This window comes from Eriocheir sinensis, unplaced genomic scaffold (assembly GCF_024679095.1).
Source record: "Eriocheir sinensis breed Jianghai 21 unplaced genomic scaffold, ASM2467909v1 Scaffold64, whole genome shotgun sequence".
NCBI classification, from domain to species: Eukaryota; Metazoa; Arthropoda; class Malacostraca; order Decapoda; family Varunidae; genus Eriocheir; species Eriocheir sinensis.
The window spans coordinates 901314-922754 of record NW_026111987.1 but is presented as its reverse complement, the minus strand read 5'-3'; the positions used below and the strand labels follow the sequence as shown (position 1 = coordinate 922754).

General features: G+C 46.4%; 1 protein-coding gene across 1 annotated transcript; it reads right to left on the bottom strand.

Moving 5' to 3' along the window:
• Positions 1-551: 551 nt before the first annotated feature.
• LOC126993589 (uncharacterized) lies at positions 552-20633 on the bottom strand. Its single transcript, XM_050852723.1, has 10 exons — positions 20378-20633; positions 19733-19798; positions 19022-19215; positions 9684-9796; positions 9079-9167; positions 8373-8451; positions 7473-7733; positions 4228-4335; positions 2965-3225; positions 552-1108 (listed from the first exon to the last, which is right to left on the bottom strand). The coding sequence occupies exons 4-9, from the start codon at positions 9754-9756 to the stop codon at positions 3137-3139; spliced, it is 699 nt and encodes a 232-aa protein (XP_050708680.1). The 5' UTR covers positions 9757-9796; positions 19022-19215; positions 19733-19798; positions 20378-20633; the 3' UTR covers positions 552-1108; positions 2965-3136.
• Between the last annotated feature and the right edge of the window lie 808 nt (positions 20634-21441).

The following is a 21441-nucleotide window of genomic DNA, read 5'->3' as shown; positions in this document are numbered from 1 at the left end:
GCACATATTTCGCCTTCACTGGCTTTCTCTGCCTTGTGGTGGATAGTGGAGTGCTTCCCATGTGATACTGATATGCTGGATTTCCCCTCCCAAGGTGCAGGACTTTACATTTTCTTCATTGAATTGTAGCAGCCACTTTTTGTTCCATTCCTGTAGCTTGGTGATGTCTTCTTGGAGGAAATCTGCAGTCAAAGGGTTAAATCATCTCAGAGCACCACACTTCACCCATTCAACCATTCCACAATATACATCCATGACTGTTACACCCACACCAAACCTCTGATACAAGCTTTCATTCCTTTCTCCCTCCCATCCTTACACAACACATTAAAGTTATCATTCCTTCCTCCTAGCACTGTTCACCCTCCCCCCTAGCACAAAGGAAGCTATTCTAACCCTCACATATATAATAGGAAACTGGAGCCAGCATGGATGAGGGTTGTCAGCCAAGTACACAGGCAGCCACATACTCACTGCTCCCCATGGCTCAGCTCTCCTCATTCACTGTTCCTCTACAGCTTCTGCCAGGAGGGTTCCTTAAGATGATCAAATACTGTCTTTAAGGTTTATTTAATTTTACAGCATCAAATGGTAAAGTGTATTGATGTGATTGGTTTGATGTGTTACTTACAATGCAGAACTTCTACTAAATTTAATAGGTATGAAATCACTAGCATCTTTAACTAGGCCATCTCCTCTTCCTGCTTTTCCTTCACTCATTCCTTGTACAGCTTTATTTAATTCATCTGCTGTTGCACTGAGAACTTCCAAGCTTAGCACTTCATTCTCTTCACTAGTGACCTCTTCATGATAACTGTATGACTCCATGTAGTTTTTCTCCATCCCAAATAACTGCATCCTCCATATTGTTCGAGACATTACCATTTACATCTTTTAAAGCAAGAAACGTTTTCAGGGTGTTGGGCTCATCGGTGACACTGCTACAAGTTGTAGGAAACACTTCAAAATTGATTGCCATGCCCACTGGCTGTCCACTGTCCGTGCCGTGAGCCCTGCCAGCTAATGACGCATCTCTCCTCAGGGTTGATAGTTGATGGTGCTGCTGTGCCGTCAGACCACCCTGCAGACCACCTTCATCCTGGATGGCCTGGAAAACAATTTTGCACCACTTAATAAAAATAATCTCAATGGTCCTGCAATGTACAAACACATCTACACCTGCTGGCTTGTGTCAGTGAGAATGTGCAACAGAGATATGCAAATATGATTCTCTTATTAATGAAGGATTCACACTGCCGGCCCTAACTTAGATACCGAATGTTAGGAGCTACCTTGAACTGGGCTAGGTGGGAACAGGAAGTTGTCATATTAGTGGAAAGTAAATAAATGTTTAACAAACTATTCCAATTCAATGAGCATTACTTTTCTCCTCCATAACCTCATAACTTCCTATCACCTAGTCCAGTCCATGATGGCTAGACACCCAAGATTCAGGCTGGTGACCTCAATACTTAGTAGGGTAAGGTTGGGGGGGTAAGATCATAGCTGGGCACGATAACAGAAAACCTTATTCCCGATAACCGATAACTGATAATGGAAAACCGATATTCGTTAACTGGAGACACAAATATAGGCGATAACCGATAACCGATACCCGATATAAATCCACAATTCCGACACTAGCTAGCGAGAAGTCCGATAGGCGAAAACGATACTATATTGATATTTCAAATAAAAAACATACATGAATTCAAATTTCCATTATCTGTATTTTAGAAAACTTACAAAACCTGAAAATCACACATTGACACGTACGTACCTATGGACGGTAATACTAGAAACGCCTGAACCGGTGTTGTATTATTTGGCGTCCCCACCGTCAAAACACTGGTCTCTCGTGGACTGCGCATGCTCAGACCAGCAATCGTAGACCTGTACAGTGTTACAAAGCTTTATAACCGTAATTAAGAGTTGCTGGAAGGCCGAATCAGACCAGTACCACTACCACCATCTCCGCTGTTTCTAGAACAACACCCTGTACGAGTTGTATTTATATGTACAGAGTGTCGTTCTAGAAACAGCAAAGATGGTGGTACTGTATGTCTGATTCAGCCTTCCAGCAACTCTTAATGTGTTAAAAAAAGCATTATGAGACGTACTAGGGCTACGCTTACTGGTCTGAACATGCACAGTTCACGAGAGACCAGTGTTTGTAAACAAAAGCGCCAGCTTTTGACGATGGGACACCAAATAACACAACACCGGGTGCCTTCAATACTATGGCATGCTCACAAATGAATATGGAATATCAAATTTGAGAGCGAATAATAATTTTTTGGGCAAAGTTAACTGATTTTTCTCTTTGATATATTGATTTTTTAGTCTAACATAAAAAATAACCTAGTGTTTTAATGTTGATGATCTATGTATGAAATCTCTTCACCGAAGATATTTCATACCCCGAAGTTTTTTCATACAACACCGGGCGTCCGGCCACGCATGCGCAGTAGGGAGGAGACAACGTTTTTTTCTGGGAGGCGGAAAAAAAGTAGCGATTATCGCTAGTTTGGTTACAAAAGTAACGAAGATACCGATATATATTCAAATAAGTAGCGGATGGCCGATAACCCGATTTTGTTATCAGCGATAAAGTATCACGATAACTTATCGCGATAACGCCCAGCTATGGGTAAGATGCCCCCCTGGGGTGAAAGGCCTCCCTTGGTTTTGTCTTTCTTTCTTTCTTTTCTCAAGCAGTCACATGATCAAGTAGGCAATGCCAACTCTCTGTGCTCACAGGAACTACTGGAGTAAACAATGGACCGTTGCTCTGGCCACAAGGGGACATTTCTTCTTTTTGACTAATTTCTTGTAAGTTTTCAGTGATTTTAATGATACCTAATTAACAACAAAGAACTGTAGAGTTAGCCTGATGGCTATGGATACTTGCTCTAATTAAGATGTCTAGACCATATTGCATGTGATTATACTCTGTCTACTTACTTGTAGGAAAGTTGGTGACATTTTGTGTATATATGAGTTGCCAGGGTAAGAGGCCCCCTGTGCCTTTGGGGTAAGTTGCTCACAGGGAGGCCTTTTACCCCACATGTGGGCCTTTTACCGCATTATCAGCAAATTGGCAAATGGCTTTGTTTGGTGTGTGGGGAACTATTTGCTAATAGCAGACCTTCAGAAAAATGGGTCCGATGTCAGGGTTGTAGAAATTGGCCACATGCAGAATGTACAACTGGAGTAGACCTAGATCTGTACGTATGTCAAAACTGTGAGTGATTAGGCATTACAGTATTGCTATAAATATAATTTGTTTAAGTTTTTGAAAGGCATCCATTAGTGAACACCTGAGTTTGAGACTATAAGGAAGTTGGTGTTTTTAGCTGTTTCAGATATCAATATGCAACAGAAAGGACATACTTTATCAAACTAATTGAATATTTAGTTCCATATATTTTTCATGAAAATAGATGTTCCTTTTGTTACAAAAATTCAGAAGAAAGGGAAGCTAGTCTAATATTACAAGTCTAAAAGAAGGGGATACCTTTTAAAAATTAATTAAATGTTTAGTTTTACATTCTGTTCATTAGGAGACACAAATTTGATTGTGTTCCTATATTTCACATCGAGAGATTTATAGGGTATATTTTTCAAAAAGGGAATACATATTATATTTCTATAATGTGAAAAAACTATTTTCCTTATGTTTCTGTGAGTTTTATTATTGTAAGCCAGTGGGCGTTTTACCCCACATGCGGGGTAAGAAGCCCCCTTTATTATTATTTTTAAATTGTCATCATAATAAGGTGTAAATCATAATGAGTGGATATAATATATACCATAGATATATACTAAACTAAACTTTCAACAAACTTTTTTTTTAAATTCTATTGCAAAAAATGTGGCTACAACAGGCAATCTCTCTTAAAGGGGGCAACTTACCCCACCTTACCCTAAGTCTACCTTTCTTGAGGCTTTATCTAGCTTCCCACTCTGCCCTTGCTGTACATTTGGCCACTCAGGGTGACAACATTATATTGCCTCCTCCATCACACCTCTTGTGAGCTCTGGCAGCTCTCATTTTAAACTAGGGTTACTTTTCTGAGGAGGATGCATAAAGTGAAATGAAAACTACAATTAAGATATCAAGGGGATTTCTTAAATGTCATTCTGGCAATAATATATGAATAAAAAAACACAATAGGTATCTGTGTGCGAGGACATCTCATCTTGGCATGCTTTGTTCCAGGTTACCTTCCTCCTGGTGTGAAGTCTTGCCGTGTGGACGGTCAGCTATTCTTCCAGACTTCCATCGTTGATGCCCGCCCACCCGACACAACTCAACTTCTGCGGCATCTCGGCCTGGATTTAATAAAGGGGATGTCAATAAAATTCTGAGAGTGAAAGAGCCAGGTAGGACGCGTGGCAATGGTTTTAAGTTAGACAAATTCAGATTCAACAAAGACATAGGCAAGAATTGGTTCACTAATAGAGTGGTGGACGAATGGAACAGGCTTGGGAGCCATGTTGTGGGTGCCAATACCATAGATACATTCAAGAAGAGGTTAGATAAAGCCATGGATGGTGAGGTTAGGTGGGGTTGAGTGTACAGGAGCTGCCTTGTATAGGCCAACCGGCCTCTTGCAGACTCCTTACGTTCTTATGTTCTTATGTTCTTATACATTACTGCCTTTCGCCATCTTATACCCGTTCCATGTCACTGTCTGCCTCTGTGAAATATGGAAGAGATCTTACAAGCTCAAGAATGAGTATTAGCTTCGTCTACTTGTCCTGTCACCAGTGCTGATCAGGACAACAGTACCAGACAATAGACAACATCTGTAAGGACCATTCAAAGGGAAGAAATTATTGTCACCCTTCTTTCTCAATACCACCATCAGTCAGTAACCTGAAGTGTGCCAGAGCTCAAAGGCCAGTTTCCCAACCTAACCACTCATGGTGTTAAGTATTACTTAAATGGTAATGGTGTGGCAGCTACTGGGTGCAAATATTCTGGAACAGAAGACTTGCTGAATGTCAAAAAAGCTGCTCCTCTGTCTATTTGTACCACACTTCTGACTACTGACTGTCGTGCCCGGAAATTCGGGTCACTAAATGATGTAAAAAAAAAGGAAGTTCAACTAATGGATATCTGGGGAAAAACAAGGGGGACTCACCCTGGGGGTAGTTTTGCTGCCACCACCCAGAGATCTACCGATGAACTATGTCACCGGTAGCTCACTGGGAGCCTTAAGAGTATGTGTATATAAAGGACTAAGGATTTAATGAGGGATTAAAATGACCCAGAGCGAGACTCTGATCCCTTGGGCAGGGTAGCGAGGTGAGCGGGGCAGACTTGGGGGCGGTAAATGGTTAGTTTAACTCACAGCCGGCCGGACAAATCTCACAACGGGGAGTGACAAGAAATAAGGGCCTATATATAGGAGTGCTTACATTTATTCCTGTGACTTAGTTTAGAAGGTAATACATAGGTATACCTGACGACATGGTTTACAATTAATTCCTCATAGAAGGCATGATTTACCCGAAACTGACGGAAATGGGCGAATGGACATACGACTGATTTCTAGTTTTCTCCTCTCACAATGGTAACCAGAATAAGGCTGAGGATTCTCCACGAAATCTTTACCCTTGGGTGGGTGTACAATTATTGTAAAACCAGGTACATATGATGTATGAAAGAGACTCAGAGAAGGGGAACGTTACAGCCCATACACGACAAGAACCATCTCCGTCGTAAAGACAAACATACAGCCTCTTATTTCACTAACACGTCTTACACTACAGATAAAGCACAGATTACTGGCCTATATACTCCCACAATTCTTCCCGCAATAGGAGTACAGGAGGGAATTTTAAGGGGGACTCGACTCCCCATTTCCTACCCCTGGTATGGCTCCAAGAACGCATACAGGGCTATCTCCTACAGCTCCTACCGCGGAAAGAAGAGAATTATTGAGATCAACAACTAAAAGAACACATCGGGATGGATACACGGGTTCGTGTAGGTGTGTGTGGGGTGTGTGTGGCAGAGGGAGTGGGTTGCCCGGACCTGTAAAACACAGCGGATGAGCCTCGAGTCTCCTTATTTCGTTTACTGAGATCAGAAATGCATTTACAGGGTAATTAAGATACACATTGGCTAAAGGGGAGATGGTAATTGAACTGGGGATCACGTAGGGGGGAACAAATGGGGGGCGAAAGTGGGAGAGCCACGTACATACCTGTAAAACACAGCGGGTGAGCCTCGAGTCTGCCCGGGAAACGCTGCCCCGTGCTTTTATACCTGTCCTGGGGCAGCCCCGTCGTGCAGACAAGGGGGCCAAGTAGCTGATTTATAATCTATCACGGTTTAATTCAAAATTAAGGGAAAACTAGGGTAGTTTATATATGGGTACGGTCACTTAACGTGCAAGGTGACGAAATTTAATGTGGAGCAGCGGAAAAAATCTATGTAAGGGTGGATGACTTTAACTGATAGGGGATTGACAAGCAAGGGCTGGTAACAATTTCCGAGGTGTGTGGGCTGGTAGGGGGAAGGGGGGGAAAGGGAGGGACGACAGACGCTAAGTTCTCTGGCAGGAAGTCTTGGCGTGGCATTGCGCAATATTGTGTAATTGTAGTCTGAGGGGGGGGGGGGTGTACTCTGTTATAGGTTGTGATCAAGAATACCTACTTACATTTTCTTACACATCTATGATGGCCTTACAGTGACTTATAATTACTTACAACTACTTATGCTCACTTACAACTACTTGTAATCACTTATAATGACTTAAGCTAAGTCTTTTCCTTATACTTCTAAGTTTCTTCTCCGGCCTTCACATCCCGGCATTACACGACTACTGGACTTCTAAAGAGGACACAGAGAGGCATGTGCTACAAGGTATCACTGAGGCCAGAATAACTGATGCTAAACAATTATTTTGCTATTTAAGTTTCCCTTATGTATATTCTATAAAGGTTATTGTTATGATATACTCATTTACACAGATGACCAATTTTGTAGTTTTTATGAATAAAACCAAGTATTATAGATATGATGATAATTTGCTGCTTATTCTTACCCTTGCCTACTTAGTGGCACCTTAGCAGTGTAGTGGTTGGCATGCCTAGCTATGAGCCAGCAGGCCTAGGTTCAATCCCAGCCTGGGGCAGTCGGCGCCCAGCCTACCAAACTCTTCATGCTCCCCTTTCAGGAAGGTCAGGAAATGAGCACCTGGGAAAATCTAGAGAAGGTAAACTGTGGTGACCTGGATGTCACACTAGCAGTACCTTTGAGTACCAAGCTCTTACCCACCACAGGCTCAAGAAGTGAGGTGACAGATACAAATGCCGGGGTGATGAACACCCACTTTCTATACAACAAAGTGAGGCTATTCTTTGTTGATTTATACCATAAGGTGCTGGCTATCATGTGTTTGAAGATACCCTAAACTTAACCTAACCTAACTACAACACTGACAGAGAACACTTACACTGGCGGCCTGAGGTGTTCCATATGGCAGCAGTGTCCGTCATGGTGAAGTGGGCCACGGCAGCGTCCTCCACCAAGATGATGTACTGGTACTCTGCATCCGTGTCCTCCAACACCTCCACAATGATCTCCCCCGCAGGAGGCGCCTGGTGGGAGGTGTTTGGAGGTGGGTACACTTGAATCTTCCTCATCTCTGAGAGCAGGACAAGGCTGTCAGTTCCTTGCTTGCTGAGGTGGGCAGGGCTGAGCAGGGAGCCACAACCTGCGGGAGACTTGGTGATGACATGGGTGTACAATATTTCTCATCACAGCCTTGCATCAGCTCCAAGAGGAAGGAGGTGTAGCAGCTTGGGCCACTGAAGACAAGGGTTTGAAATGCAGCTTTGGCACGTTCCTGAGCCTCAAATTTCCACTCCCGGCTTAACCCCTTGAGTGCGGATTTCCTACAAGAAGACATCACCAAGCTACAGGAATGGAACAAAAAGTGGCTGCTACAATTCAATGAAGAAAAACGTAAAGTCGTGCACCTTGGGAGGGGAAATCCAGCACACCAATACCACATGGGAAACACTCCACTATCCACCACAGAGACAGAGAAAGACCTGGAAGTATATGTTACCAGGCTAACAGTGAAAAGCAAGTCTGTACCAATCACAGCAGATGGGTTATGTCTAATTTATTCAGCCCTTCCTTTATTGATTTTCACTATTAGTTGCTGCCTGTCATGTATTTGAAGGTACCCTAAAATTAACTATGATGATGACCATGATGCTCGCTTCCCATCTCACCCTGTTGCACCCAGCCGAGGCACACACACACACACACACACACACACACACACACACACACACACACACCTATAACACCTTGATGAGCTGTGGTGCTGTCACTTTAGACTCACCTGGTGCACTGTCAGGGAGTGGCTTCATGACCTCCCTGCCACCCCCTGCATGTCTTCCAAAGCTGCCTCCTGCCCTGTGCTGCAAAAGTGACAACTATTGAGCATTTTCCCGCTCTCCAATTCATACTAACATTTTATTGATCAAATAGAGTACTAAGAATTTGCCCACTTTTGCCCACCATACATGCTTAAATAAAAGTATATTTATTTTATTATTATTCAAGGCCAAGAGTAAAGAGTAGCTGGTCACAAAAAATGTACTGAAACCTTTCTAGAGGAAAACTGTTTTATTATTAACCCACCACTTGTAGAAGGAGTCAGAATAGTCTGATATAAAAACAAGTTTAAATGGTAACAAGAAGAAGCGGTGAGCACTCCGGTGGTCTTCAGGGGAGCAGACAAGGTAACAGTGAACACTTTGCTCAACACACCAATGTTTGTTGCATCAAAACATATCAATAGCTAGTATCAAATAGAAGCAAAAGGTATTGTTTTGTGTTTAATATTCTTTTGTTTCATCAAAATAAAATTATGTTAACCATTGTTTTAAATATTGTTCTATCAAAGGACAACATGAATTGTCAAGAAAAAAATATGTATTATTTATATTCATGAACAAACTTTGTTGAATAAATTCAGTCTTCATTAAAGATGCAACGGCTCATCTTACTGTCCACTGTTAGGGCTCACAACACCCCTGGTTTACCTCTGAGTGTGGTGGACGTGGCAGGTCAAGGAGTGCTGACGCAGAGCACACCACCGGCCGGCACCCGCCACACCGCTGCTCCCGTGGAACTGACGAGACAAAGTGAAGCTTACAAACACTGCCGCCTCATGTATTCTGAGGCTAGATTATGTTCAGGAGCACAATAGTGTGGCCCTCCTGCATATACACACTTTGATTAGATTAACTGACAATAGTGATTAACAATATTCCTTATTCATTAATTTGTAAATATTTGGGGGTCCCTATAGATAAATAGGCCCCAAGGGATTACACACAATGCTCGCACCTTCACTGTTTCTGGTTACAAAGCTGACAAACATCACTGACAGACTCTTCAATAACTGAACTGATTGCTCAATATTTCTTGTTCTTTCCAATCTATTCATGAAATTACAGATCATTCATTTGCTGCAAGACTCCCCTTTTTTATTAATGCATCAACCACATTTACGTCTATCAAATCAAGTAAATATGAACCCTCATTTAAGATGAGTTGAAACAGGAGCCAAAATAGTCTCCAAGCCACATCCTAACTCTCCAAGGCCATGGCAGTGGATGTGAGTGGTCCCTTGGCCCTCCCTTACTTTCTTCATGTGGTAGGTGTAGCTGGCGTGGAACTTCCAGTGTTTGTTGCAGGCAGTGCAGTGGTAGGCGCATGTGGTGGGCCCGGCGGTGCAGTGTGAGGTTGGATCTGCAGCTGAAACACCGGGAAAAACAATGAACATGTGTCTGCTCATAACCACAGAAGACACCAGGCCACTTGCCCCCTGAGCCCCACCCCTTCCGGGTGTCACGGATCACTGCAAGAGTTCTTCTAAGATCAATACTTCTTTAACCCCTTGACTGTGGATTTCCTACCAGAAGACATCATCAAGATACAGGAATGGAACAAAGTGGCTGCTACAATTCAATGAAGAAAAATGTAAAGTCCTGCACCTTGGAAGGGGATATCCAGCACATCAATACCACATGGGAAACACTCCTCTATCCACCACAGAGGCAGAGAAAGACCTGGGAATACGTACAGGTAACTCGCGATTTACGCGAGTTTGGTTTACGCGTTTTTGAAATAACACAGGGTCCAAAATCCAAATAAATGTTTAATTTACACGTTTTTTTTCCGCTTATATGCGATATTTTATGGAGTGGCCACCAGTTGTCTCACGCAACTGGACTCACACGGCGCCGTGGCCACACAGCTGAGCTCAGTTCTTCCCACGCACCACTTGAACAACGATACAGTACCCACGCTGCCACGCTACTCAACAATAAGAGTGTGCAGGAACCGGTACCAGTACCGGTACTAACGGTACCAGCTATACGGTACGGTACCAGTACCAGACTGCTCGGTACCGGTACTAATACTAGCCAGTCGCTCATGGTGTCCCTCATTTCTTCCTCACACGAGTGAGGCTGAGACTGAGTGTCTGAGTGGATATCTCGGTGATATGGATATTCTCTCTCTCTCTCTCTCTCTCTCTCTCTCTCTCTCTCTCTCTCTCTCTCTCTTTTTTTTTTTTTTTATTTAAACGTGTTCAGTACATTAGTACATGGCAGTATTATTTGTCTATGCTAAAGTTCCCCCGACCGTTGGGGAGCTATTTAAAAGCTTCTGCCGATTATATTATACAATTATTATACAATATATTATACAATTATATATATACATATTTACGGTGGGTGTAGGAGTAGCCACCTGTGGGACGCAACCTTCATCTGCTGTGTGGACAGTAGTGTCACATCCACATCAGCAGTGAGGTTGTTCCACACCACCGCTGCGATGGAGAAGGCACGTTGGTGGGTGCTGGGCGGGCCATTGGCACTTCCAGGAGGGAGGCGTTGCTCAGCACCGTTCTCGTGCTGCGCTCAGACCTCCTCCAAGTAGCCCTCAGGTCCGTCAGGTGGGGCACTAGGCCCACTTGTGCCTTGTGTAGCACCGTCAGGGCAGCGACGCGGCGACGGTGCTCCAGGCTATTCAGCTGGTTCGTGGCTGGTCTTGCCCTTCCTTCGTGTGGGTGTTGTTGTTGTTGTTGTTGTCGCTGTGTCTCCCACTGGCTCGGTCGGTGGTGCTGGGTGCCGTTGATGAGGCGTTCAGCCCTCCTCTGCACCTTGTCTAGCAGGTTGAGGTGGCAGCGGGCGCTGGCCATCCAGGTGAGCGGTGCATACTCCATCACTGGACGGACTTGTGCCTTATAGAGGGTGTTCAGGCCTTCAGCATCGAGGAGGTTCTTCATGCGGCGCAGGAGGTTCACCTTCTGGGAGGCTTTGCGCCACCCTTTCAAGGTGACGGTCAAATCGCAGATGGGAGTCCACCTCCACGCCCTGGATGTCGACGCTGGACTTCAGAGGTATGGTGTCATTCCCGAATCTCAGTCTGCCGTGGAGTTGCCTCGCGTCCTCCCGAGAACGTGATATTACCATGGCCTGGGTTTTGTCAGGGGCAAACCTGACTTGCCACCTCTTTCCCCAGGCCATTATGTCTGCCAACTGTCTGTTGACGGACTCTATCACGTCCTGGGCGTCCTCTCTCTTGTATGTTCTGGAGAGGGTGCAGTCGTCGGCGTAAGCGCTTGCTGCCGGGATGGTTTGCAGGAGGTCGTTATAGTATATTTTCCACAGAATAGGTCCAAGGACGGACCCCTGTGGAACGGAGGCCTCCACCGAAGCTGGTCGAGGTGCTTCCGTTGACTGCTACGTGGAGGCTCCTGCCTAACAGGTAGTTTGAGAGCAGGCGCAGGTCCCCGTGATGCCTAGTTGCTGTAGCCGCCGTCAGACCGCTGTTCCAAACGTAGTCGAACGAGCCAGCTATCTCAAGGGCTCTCACGAGAGAGGGGTGGCCGTCATCAAGGGCGTCATGCCAGGACTTTGAGAGGAGAAGGAGGAGGTCTGAGGTAGAGCGGCCCTTCCGAAAACCAAACTGCTTCGGTGACTGCAGGTGGTTTTCCTCGAGGAAGGATGTCAATTGCTCCCCGATGATCCTCTCAAATATCTTGCTGATGATTGGGAGGAGTGATATTGGCCTGTAATTGCCTGGCTCGGACCTGGATTTTTTCTTGTGTACGGGTGTGACTCTGGCCTCCTTCCACTGTGCAGGCCACACCCCGCTCTGCAGGCATCGCCGGAAGATCTGGGCGAGGGGGGTGGTGAGCTCATCGAGCATCGCCGCAGTAAGTATGGACTCACGCTGTCAGGGCCTGGCGCCTTCCTGGTGTTGACGCCTCAGATGTCTCCTGACAGCGTCCTCAGAGATTAGCACATTCTCTAGTCTTGAGGCGATGAGTTGGGGAGGTGGGCGGCTGCCTGTCTGGCTCCTGGGTTGTCATCTTTTGACTGAAGTGACAGGCCAGCAGGTCAGCCTTTCCCGGCTGGTGATGGCCAGGTCTCCGCCAGGTTTCCTCAGGGGCGGGATACGTTCCTGGGGGTATGGCCTGCTGTTCCTTCACCAGCCCCCACCACTGTTGCGGGTCGGTTTGGTTAGAGGACAGCTTTCTCCTCCTGTCGGCGTCCCACCTTTCTTTTGCCCACTTTGCTGTCCTCGTCATATTTTTGCAGGCTCGTCTGTGTTGGGCCTTATTTTCCTGCGTGGGGTGTCTTTTATATCTTGTCCAAGCCTTGTATTTCCTTCCGGCTGCACACGGCACCTGTACCCGAACCAAGGCTGGTCTTTTGGGCTGGATGAGTAGGTGCGGTGGGGACGTGTTGCTGCTGGACGGTATTGAGGACAGTGGTGAGGGCGGACGTCATGTTGTGGGTCACCGTTAAGGACTGTGCCCCAAGCAGTCGCTGCCAGGGCCTGCCTTGCAGCCGTCCAGTCCTTGTGGTCCCACAGCCAGATGACTCGCTGGTGTTCCTCTTCACGCGCTGGGGCCAGGCTGATGGTGGTGAGTATGGCATTGTGGTGGAACTGCCCACGCGGTCTAGTGGGCAGCACAGCACGCAGTCACTTGGCAGGTCTGTGAGCACAGGGTACAGGGAGCCTCCTCGCTGATGTGTCGGGAACTCAAAATGGTTGTGCAATCCATGCTCCGCTGTGACCTCGGTGAAGGCCCTCGCCACCAGGTGTTGATGTAGGTCGCCCACAACCATCGCGTACTGACAGCTGTGGGCAGCCATAAGGTCGTCCAGGTGCTCTGTGAGGTAGGTGAGGGCGCTGCCTTGCCACTGTGGCCGGTACATGGCACAGAGTAGCAGAGCGCTCCTGTCCTCGAGAATGATGCGGAGGAACATCATCTCCATTTCCAGGGAGTGTCTGTGGTGAGGCGTCCATCTGCAGGCCGTTTCGGTGGCAAACAGCAATGCCTCCCCTGTCCTGTGTGGCGGTCTCGTCTGGCCCAGTGCGAGTACCCGGGATCTTATCACAGGTGGTGGCACATGTGTCGTCAGGAAGGTCTCCACTGTCACCACTATGTCGATGTGGTGCCTGAGGACGGGCGTGTGTCAGCTCCCGATGTTGGTCCTAAAGCCTCGTACGTTGGCGGACAGAATCTTGAGGCCGCTGGTGTCCGTATCGCCTTATCGGATCAGCGGAAGGGAGTGTGCGGGGATGAGGCCAGGATGGGTAGGGCGGGCGTGCGCCTGCTGGTAGGGAGCAGGCTGGGTGATGGGTGGCTGGTGTTCAGACAGGATTGCTCGAAGCAGGCGTTCATGTCTGGAGTCGGCGGCTCGAGCGTAACACTAACATTCATCATCGGTGTGTCCGAGCCGCTGGCAGTATGCACACTCGAGATTTCGCTTTGCCTCTGCCTACCTCTTACGACACTAGTCAGCGAAGAGCAGACGTCGGCCACAGAAGTCGCAGATGGTCTCGGTGCAGTAATTAACTGTGTGGCCGCTGGACGGCACCTGCCACAGAAGGGTGGTGAGGCCTGAGTCCAGAGGGGTTGGGGGCGATGGTGTGTGTGCCGTGGTGTGTGTCTCTCTCTCTCTCTCTCTCTCTCTCTCTCTCTCTCTCTCTCTCTCTCTCTCTCTCTCTCTCTCTCTCTCTCTCTCTCTCTCTCTCTCTCTCTCTCTCTCTCTCTCTCTCTCTCTCTCTCTCTCTCTCTCTCTCTCTCTCTCTGAACTGAACACAATACTCGCATAAATCGAGAGTTACCTGTGTATGTTTCAGGCTACCAGACCGCTCTAGAACAAAGGTGATATGTGTTTATTACGTTATTTATATGATTTTAGGCAGTTTTTCAATATATGTAGCTGCAAAGCAGCTGACTGACGAAGTTATTGACAAGCTCTCCTCAAAAACGCAGTTTCTCCACCTATCCACTCAACACAATCTTCCAAACAACTATCCCCTATTCTTTGACAACACCCAGCTATCACCTTCCTCAACACTAAACATCCTCTGTCTGTCCTTAACTCAAAATCTCAACTGGAAACTTCATATCTCATCTCCTACTAAATCAGCTTCCTTGAGGCTGGGCGTTCTGTATCGTCTCCGCCAGTTCTTCTCCCCCGCACAGTTGCTGTCCATATACAGGGGCCTTGTCTGCCCTTGTATGGAGTATGCATCTCATGTGTGGGGGGGCTCCACTCACACAGCTCTTGTGGACAGAGTGGAGGCTAAGGCTCTTCGTCTCATCAGCTCTCCTCCTCCTACTGATAGTCTTCTGCCTCTTAAATTCCGCCGCAATGTTGCCTCTCTTTCTATCTTCTATCGATATTTCCACGCTGACTGCTCTTCTGAACTTGCAAACTGCATGCCTCCCCTCCCTCACGCGGCCCCGCTGCACACGACTTTCTACTCATGCTCATCCCTATACTGTCCAAACCCCTCATGCAAGAGTTAACCGGCATCTTCACTCGTTCATCCCTCACACAGGTAAACTCTGGAACAATCTTCCTTCATCTGTATTTCCTCCTGCCTACGACTTGAACTCTTTCAAGAGGAGGGTATCAGGACACCTCTCCTCCCGAACTTGACCTTGCTTTTGGACACCTCTTTTGTTTCTTTTTTAGGAGCAGCGAGTAGCGGGCTTTTTTTTATTATTGTTTTACTTTTTTGTGTGTGCCTTTGAGCTGCCTCCTTTGTTGTAAAAAAAAAATACTACACTAAGGCTGTCAGAGGCAAGCATGAGACTGTTGGTAGCATGAGGTCAGCAATAATGGCCAGCTGTTATCACCACACTGCCACCAAAAATGAATAACATCGGCTGTGCCCCAAGAGTAAATCCTCATGGTGCTGGGTGCAGAGAAGCCTGGCAAAAGGGGAGAGACCAGCACCACACACTGACAAGAGGATTTACTTGTCCCACATATCATACGACAACCTCAGCCTCACCAGGACGGTGTACCGTGACCTCACAAGCCCAGAGGTGCTGGAGAAGTGCCTGAAGGGGAGGACACGGAACAGAAATGAGAGCCTACACGGAAAGGTCTGGAGGAAGGCTTCAAAAGACAAATTTTGTGACCTACATAGGACTGTCTTTGTGTCCCAGGTCACAATCCTGGAGCATAACTTTGGGCACAGTGACCTCGCTTGGGTTCAAGAGGCCCTCCAACTTCATAGATTATCTTGAGCGGAAGGAAAAGAGGACAAGCAGAACCAAGAACGAGAAGAGGAAGAAGAAAAAGACAAGAAAACAAGCCAGCAAGGCAGCAGAAAAACATTATAAGCCTGGAGGCTTCTGAGTAAAAACCTATCTACAATGAGTGGGGTGGTGCCCCATGATATCCACACCATCGAGTGTATAATATCCTTTGAAAAGGAGGGCACCAGGTACCATAACTCAGAAATATCTGTAGAATAAAAATTACATTGCAGAACTAGCATATCAAACATATTATGGTAACAAAATGTAAAAACGATGATTTCTCAAAATGTAAGTTATTGGCATTTTTGGTTAAAATTCTGCTAGCCTATAAAAGATATTTCCAATTGGATAAGTTCATTCAATTCGGTAATGGTAAGACAATATTTACATCAAGGCAAAACTCTTCTAAGCGCCATAGAATTTTTTTTCATATATTTTACACCAAAACAGCGAAATGTGTTTGGTTACGTAATAAAAAAATATTATTATAGATATGAAAACAAAACATTACCAACACATATTGGCCAAATGTTAGCACTGAGGTTACTTTACATTCTCCAATGAACAAAAAAGCTGAAAACCCATATATAAAAGTTATTTAGAACTCAAATTCGGTCAAAAAAATTCCAAAAAAAAAGAAAAGAAGTATTTCGTCAATCAGGCTAAAACTTTGCCAGAGATGTTAGATTATGGTCTACTTTACTGTGTAAAATTTACAGCCAAAAATATGCAACTTCATATGCTTTCTAAGACTACACGCCCCTTAATTAGAATTCAACGAAAATCAATTGTATAGATTAGTCATGTATCGGATGTCATATTTTAGATCCGTGGATGCGGATGTGTATGCGGATGTCATATTTACATATTTTGCGGATGCGGATGTGGATATCAAATTATGACATCCTCACGGATGCGGATGTGTTCATGATTTTGTTAATTCAATAAATAGCACTTTTTTTTTCTTTGTTTTACATCTCTACCTGTAGTGCCAGTAGGCTTTCTTCAGGGGCCAGGTGGTCGTCCCAAGCCCCTCATGGCGCAGGCAATTTTTTATAGTGGCGCCAGTTATGCTTGGCTCATGCTGCTCCCCTGAACTCATTTTTGATTCACTGGATGGTATCTTCTAGAGTCCGGGTTGATGGGTGGTCTTCTGGACAGCATGTGGGTAGTCTTAGGCCACTTGGCAGTGACTGAAAAATCCCAGGTTGTAGCGTGGGGATTCGAACCGACGTTGTCCATGGCGCCGTGAATGCTAGGCCAGCACACTAACCACTCAGCCACCGCCTACCTATTGCAAGATGTTAGCTGCTTTGTTACACAGTACTGCATTTTGTAATTTTAAAGCTTTATGACGAGTTTCAGCCGCACATGTTGCAGGTTACCAGGATGCGGAACAAAACTCTGGTTGATCTTCACTCTGGCGCCCCTGAAGTATTGCACCAGGGACATAAGTCCCCGCCCCTCGCGACGCCACTGCACAAGGGTCCGACATGCAGCTGGAGATCGAGGAGATGAACAGGGAGGGGGTCGTGGTCCACTACGCCCAGGGCGCCTCGGAACGCCGCCAGGCTTAACCTGACTTGCCCTTACCTGGGAGGCAGCAGGAACAGTGCGACCTCTCTCTCCATGGTCACGCGCGGAACTTTCTCTCTCTCTCTCTCCATGGTCACGAGCGGAACTTTCTCTCTCTCTCTCTCCAGGGTCACGCGCGGAACTTTCTCTCTCTCTCTCTCTCTCTCTCCAGGGTCACGCGCGGAACTTTCTCTCTCTCTCTCTCCATGGTCACGCGCGGAACTTTCTCTCTCTCTCTCTCTCCATGGTCACGCGCGGAACTTTCTCTCTCTCTCTCTCCAGGGTCACGCGCGGAACACACTCTCTCTCTCTCTCTCTCTCTCTCTCTCTCTCTCTCTCTCTCTCTCTCTGCCGACCAGGCTGCTTCCTTTCATACCTACGCAATATTATATATATAGTACATACAGTTACATAGTTCAATACATGCATAGGTACATACTTTTAGAAATTTACATGATACATATATACTACACAGTTACTATGTAAAATGATCTCCTTCCTTGTGCCCCTCCACAAAATTCTTGACACATTAGGTTGTGTAAATTTGAAAGGAAATGAATAGAAGGTGTAATTTTAGTAGAAAAATTAACATGCATTAATTAATTTTCTTCAACTTTGGAAGCTCTGTACTCTGTAGTCTGCATGGTGATCTCTAAGTCTGTGACTCTGTAATGATTAAAATATACCCACAACATCCTCTTTGTGTGGTGCGGATGCAGATGCGGATGTTTATTTCATCACAAATATGAATGCAGATGTTTCATTTATCAGAAATGCGGATGCGGATGCGGATGTAAAAACTTGTGCGGATGTTCCGCGGATGTGGATATCCGATACATGGCCAGTATAGATGACTGCGGGGACCTTCAAGAATATTTTTGCTCTAATATACTTTTTTCATAAACTTGGCACCTCATTAGGGAGTTGGACAGCATAGGGATGGACTTAGCATGAAGAAAGAAAGGAAAGTCAGTTTACTAAATGGGGAAATAAAAAATGGCTTGACGTGCGAAGGAAAAAATGTAAAGAAGAAAGATCTCACTCATTGACATAACAATAAGGCAAAATCAGACAGCGATGTGAAGGAAAAAATGAAAAGAATTGAAGTTGCTTAGGATGAAGAAAGAAAGGCACAGAAAGCCATGAGCAAGGTGTTGGATGGGGGTGGAGACAGGGGTGACAGTAAGCCGGTACGCAGTGGTACGCCATACCAGTCAGAGATATACAGCCGTCTACAGCCGGTACACAGTGGTATGCCGTACCAGTCAGAGATATACAGCCGTCTACAGCCGGTACACAGTGGTACGCCATACCAGTCAGAGATATACAGCCGTCTACAGCCGGTACACAGTGGTACGCCGTACCAGTCAGAGATATACAGCCGTCTACAGCCGGTACGCAGTGGTACGCCGTACCGGTCAGAGATATACAGCCGTCTACAGCCGGTACGCAGTGGTACGCCGTACCGGTCAGAGATATACAGCCGTCTACAGCCGGTACACAGTGGTACGCCGTACCGGTCAGAGATATACAGCCGTCTACAGCCGGTACGCAGTGGTACACCGTACCGGTCAGCGATATACAGTCATCTACAGCCTGTATGCAGGGGTACGCCGTACCGGTAAGAAATACACAGCCGTCTACAGCCAGTACGCAGGGGTACACTGTACCGGTCAGAGATATACAGCCGTCAACAGCTGGTACGCAGGGGTACGCTTTTGAAGACAGTACCGGCAAGATTCTAATCTTACTTTCACCCCTGGGGGGAGACATGCAGCTGACAGAACTAGGAATTAAAGGTACCACTCCCTGCAGCCTACCTGAACACCTTGGAACATTCCGGACAAGTGCATCCCTGGTGTGGCCTGAGGTGCTCGGCCAGCAGGGAGGTGTGGGGAAAGGTGCAGCCACATTGGTGGCTGCCGTGGGCCTTCCCGTGGACTCTCGCCTTGTGCCGCTGGAGCGCCTCCTTCCTGCTGAACCCTCGGCCACACGCCTCACACAAGGTGCTGCCCTGCAAGGGACAGGGAAGCCTCAACACACACATCACCCACCAACAACATCACAGTCTACACAAAAAACATGTTGTCATCATCTTTAGCTGATAATAGCTACACTGCATGACAAGAGGTCTGTCCCAACTTTCTCCACTTCTCAGTCTGATTTTAGAGTAGTCTGTTTTGTTACACTCTCCTACTGATTCTTTGTCTGCCTTGGTCTCAATAGTCTCAGGTGGTGTAATGGTTAGCATTCCTAGCTGTGGATCCATAGCCCGGGTTCAATCCTGCCTCTGGTCAGCCAGCGCCCGGCTCCCCTGGCTGTTCATCCTCTCTTTCAGGCTGGAGGATAAATGGGTATCTGGGGAAAGTAGCAGCACAGATTTCACACTGGCTCTGTGTCCCAGAGTGACGGGTTCTTGTTAGGTATAACAGGTTCAAGGGCCAATGACACAGAGACGAGCACTAAGGCCATGCACAGCTTAGTGCATGCCCCCAACCTTCACTTACTCAACAGCAATAGTAATCTCTTACCTTGCTGAGAGGAGGCTTCAGGGCAGCCAGGTGGCCAGGCAGGTAAGCAGCACTGGGTAACTTTACCTGAGGAAAAGAGAGAACAATACATTACCTATGAGTTCAGCATTCAGCCGGGCATCCATTTGTGTGTGATCCACGTCAATGTTCAGGTCCACATCCATGTCAGTGACAAGTTACACACATGAGGAAAGGCAGAGAAGCGTCCACCAAAGATACCATGGCTGTGGGTGCAGCAGAAATTGCTGCTACACTTTTCAGCCCTATAGAATCACCATGCCTCAGGTTGAGCTTAGGATTACACGTATCTGATGTGTGCTGAAAGCTTCTTGAATGTATTTATTTATACATTGTCTCAGTGACTTGAAACACAAGCAATTAATCTAGCCTGGAAAGAAGGAAATAAACTCTCCGGTGCTGGGGACTGAACCCACGACCAGCCAGACGGGAAGACAACTCTCTACCCAGTTGCTAAAGAGGTACCACAGCCAAGTAGATTTTGGGGTCTTTCTGTATCAGCTGGATCACTGCAGACTGTGGCAGACATGGATATAGACACAGATACAGACATGGATAACAGACATCACATTCATACCACAGGGGTGGCAGCAGAGTGAGAAAGAAGTGAGTGTGTCCTCTCCTCACCAGACACAGATTACAGGCGACGGGAGTGTTCTTGCAGCAGGCGTCGGCATGCTTCAAGTACTCCCTCTGCAGCAGGAACCTACGCAGGCAGCCCTTGCAGGAGTAGGTCACTTTCTCACGCTCCTTCCTCTTGGTCTGGTGGCAGCGGTGGCTCAGGGCGGCCTTCTTTGTGGAAAACTCCTCCCTGCACTCCAGACATTTTTTTTCCCTGTTCTGAGTGGGAGCTGGAAGTGCTGGGTGGGCATGGGGTGGTCCGCCCAGTCACAGCCCTCCACCTCACTGGTCTTGCTCTCGTCCTCATAACACTCAAAGTCGTCCACTTCTTGGCTGTTTTCCTCCTCTTGGCTGCCAGGCTGTGGAGGAAGGGTGAAGGCATCAGGGTGAAAACTGTTGCTGGTGATGTTCAGTTCTTGGGTAAGTGGACTGTGAGATTTCTTTATCTTAACAGCGAGGGAGGCAGCTCAAGGGCAATAAATAAAAACAAAAAAATAAGTAAAAGGGAGTGAGGGTAAAGACATTAGAGTAAAAACTGTTTTTACATAAACAAGAACAAATAAACTTGAGGGAAAAAATAACAATTCATCTACACAAATATTATTACATTGAGTGGCGTCATTTCCCATCCCAAAAGCCTGACCCTGACTTCCTGGTGCTGTGTTGCTCCTGGTGACCTCCGGCCGTGACGGTGGGCAGGTCACAGCCTTCCACAGGGAGCACAGCGTTGTTCTTGCGGTACTCATGGTCACAGGAACACTGTAAGGCAAGACATGACCTGTTACTGACCTCATCAAGACCCATTTCTAATCATGAATGCCTTTCAGATTATGTCTGCTTGCTTACTATTTGCCACAATGGTCAAGTTAATAATACTACCTATCAAAATATTACACCAGACTCATTTAATCTCTGTTGTTGTACAAACTAAACACGGTGGAGATAACGTGTTTTACCTCCTAAAAAGGACAAACAACATTTCACCACAATAGTCTGGTAATACCTGCAGGAAATGACCACAAAGCAAAATGCATTATCTCCACACAGAGTAGTAGTTGGTGTAATTTGGA

Bases quoted from the DNA above. Each gene is read 5' to 3' on its own strand.
- LOC126993589 (XM_050852723.1), bottom strand. From the start codon at position 9,756: ATGCGCCTACCACTGCACTGCCTGCAACAAACACTGGAAGTTCCACGC. The intron at 9,168-9,683 runs GTAAGGGAGGGC...TTGTCTCGTCAG, and splicing joins ACACCTACCACATGAAGAAA to TTCCACGGGAGCAGCGGTGT. The intron at 8,452-9,078 runs GTAAACCAGGGG...TCACTTTTGCAG, and splicing joins CACGTCCACCACACTCAGAG to CACAGGGCAGGAGGCAGCTT.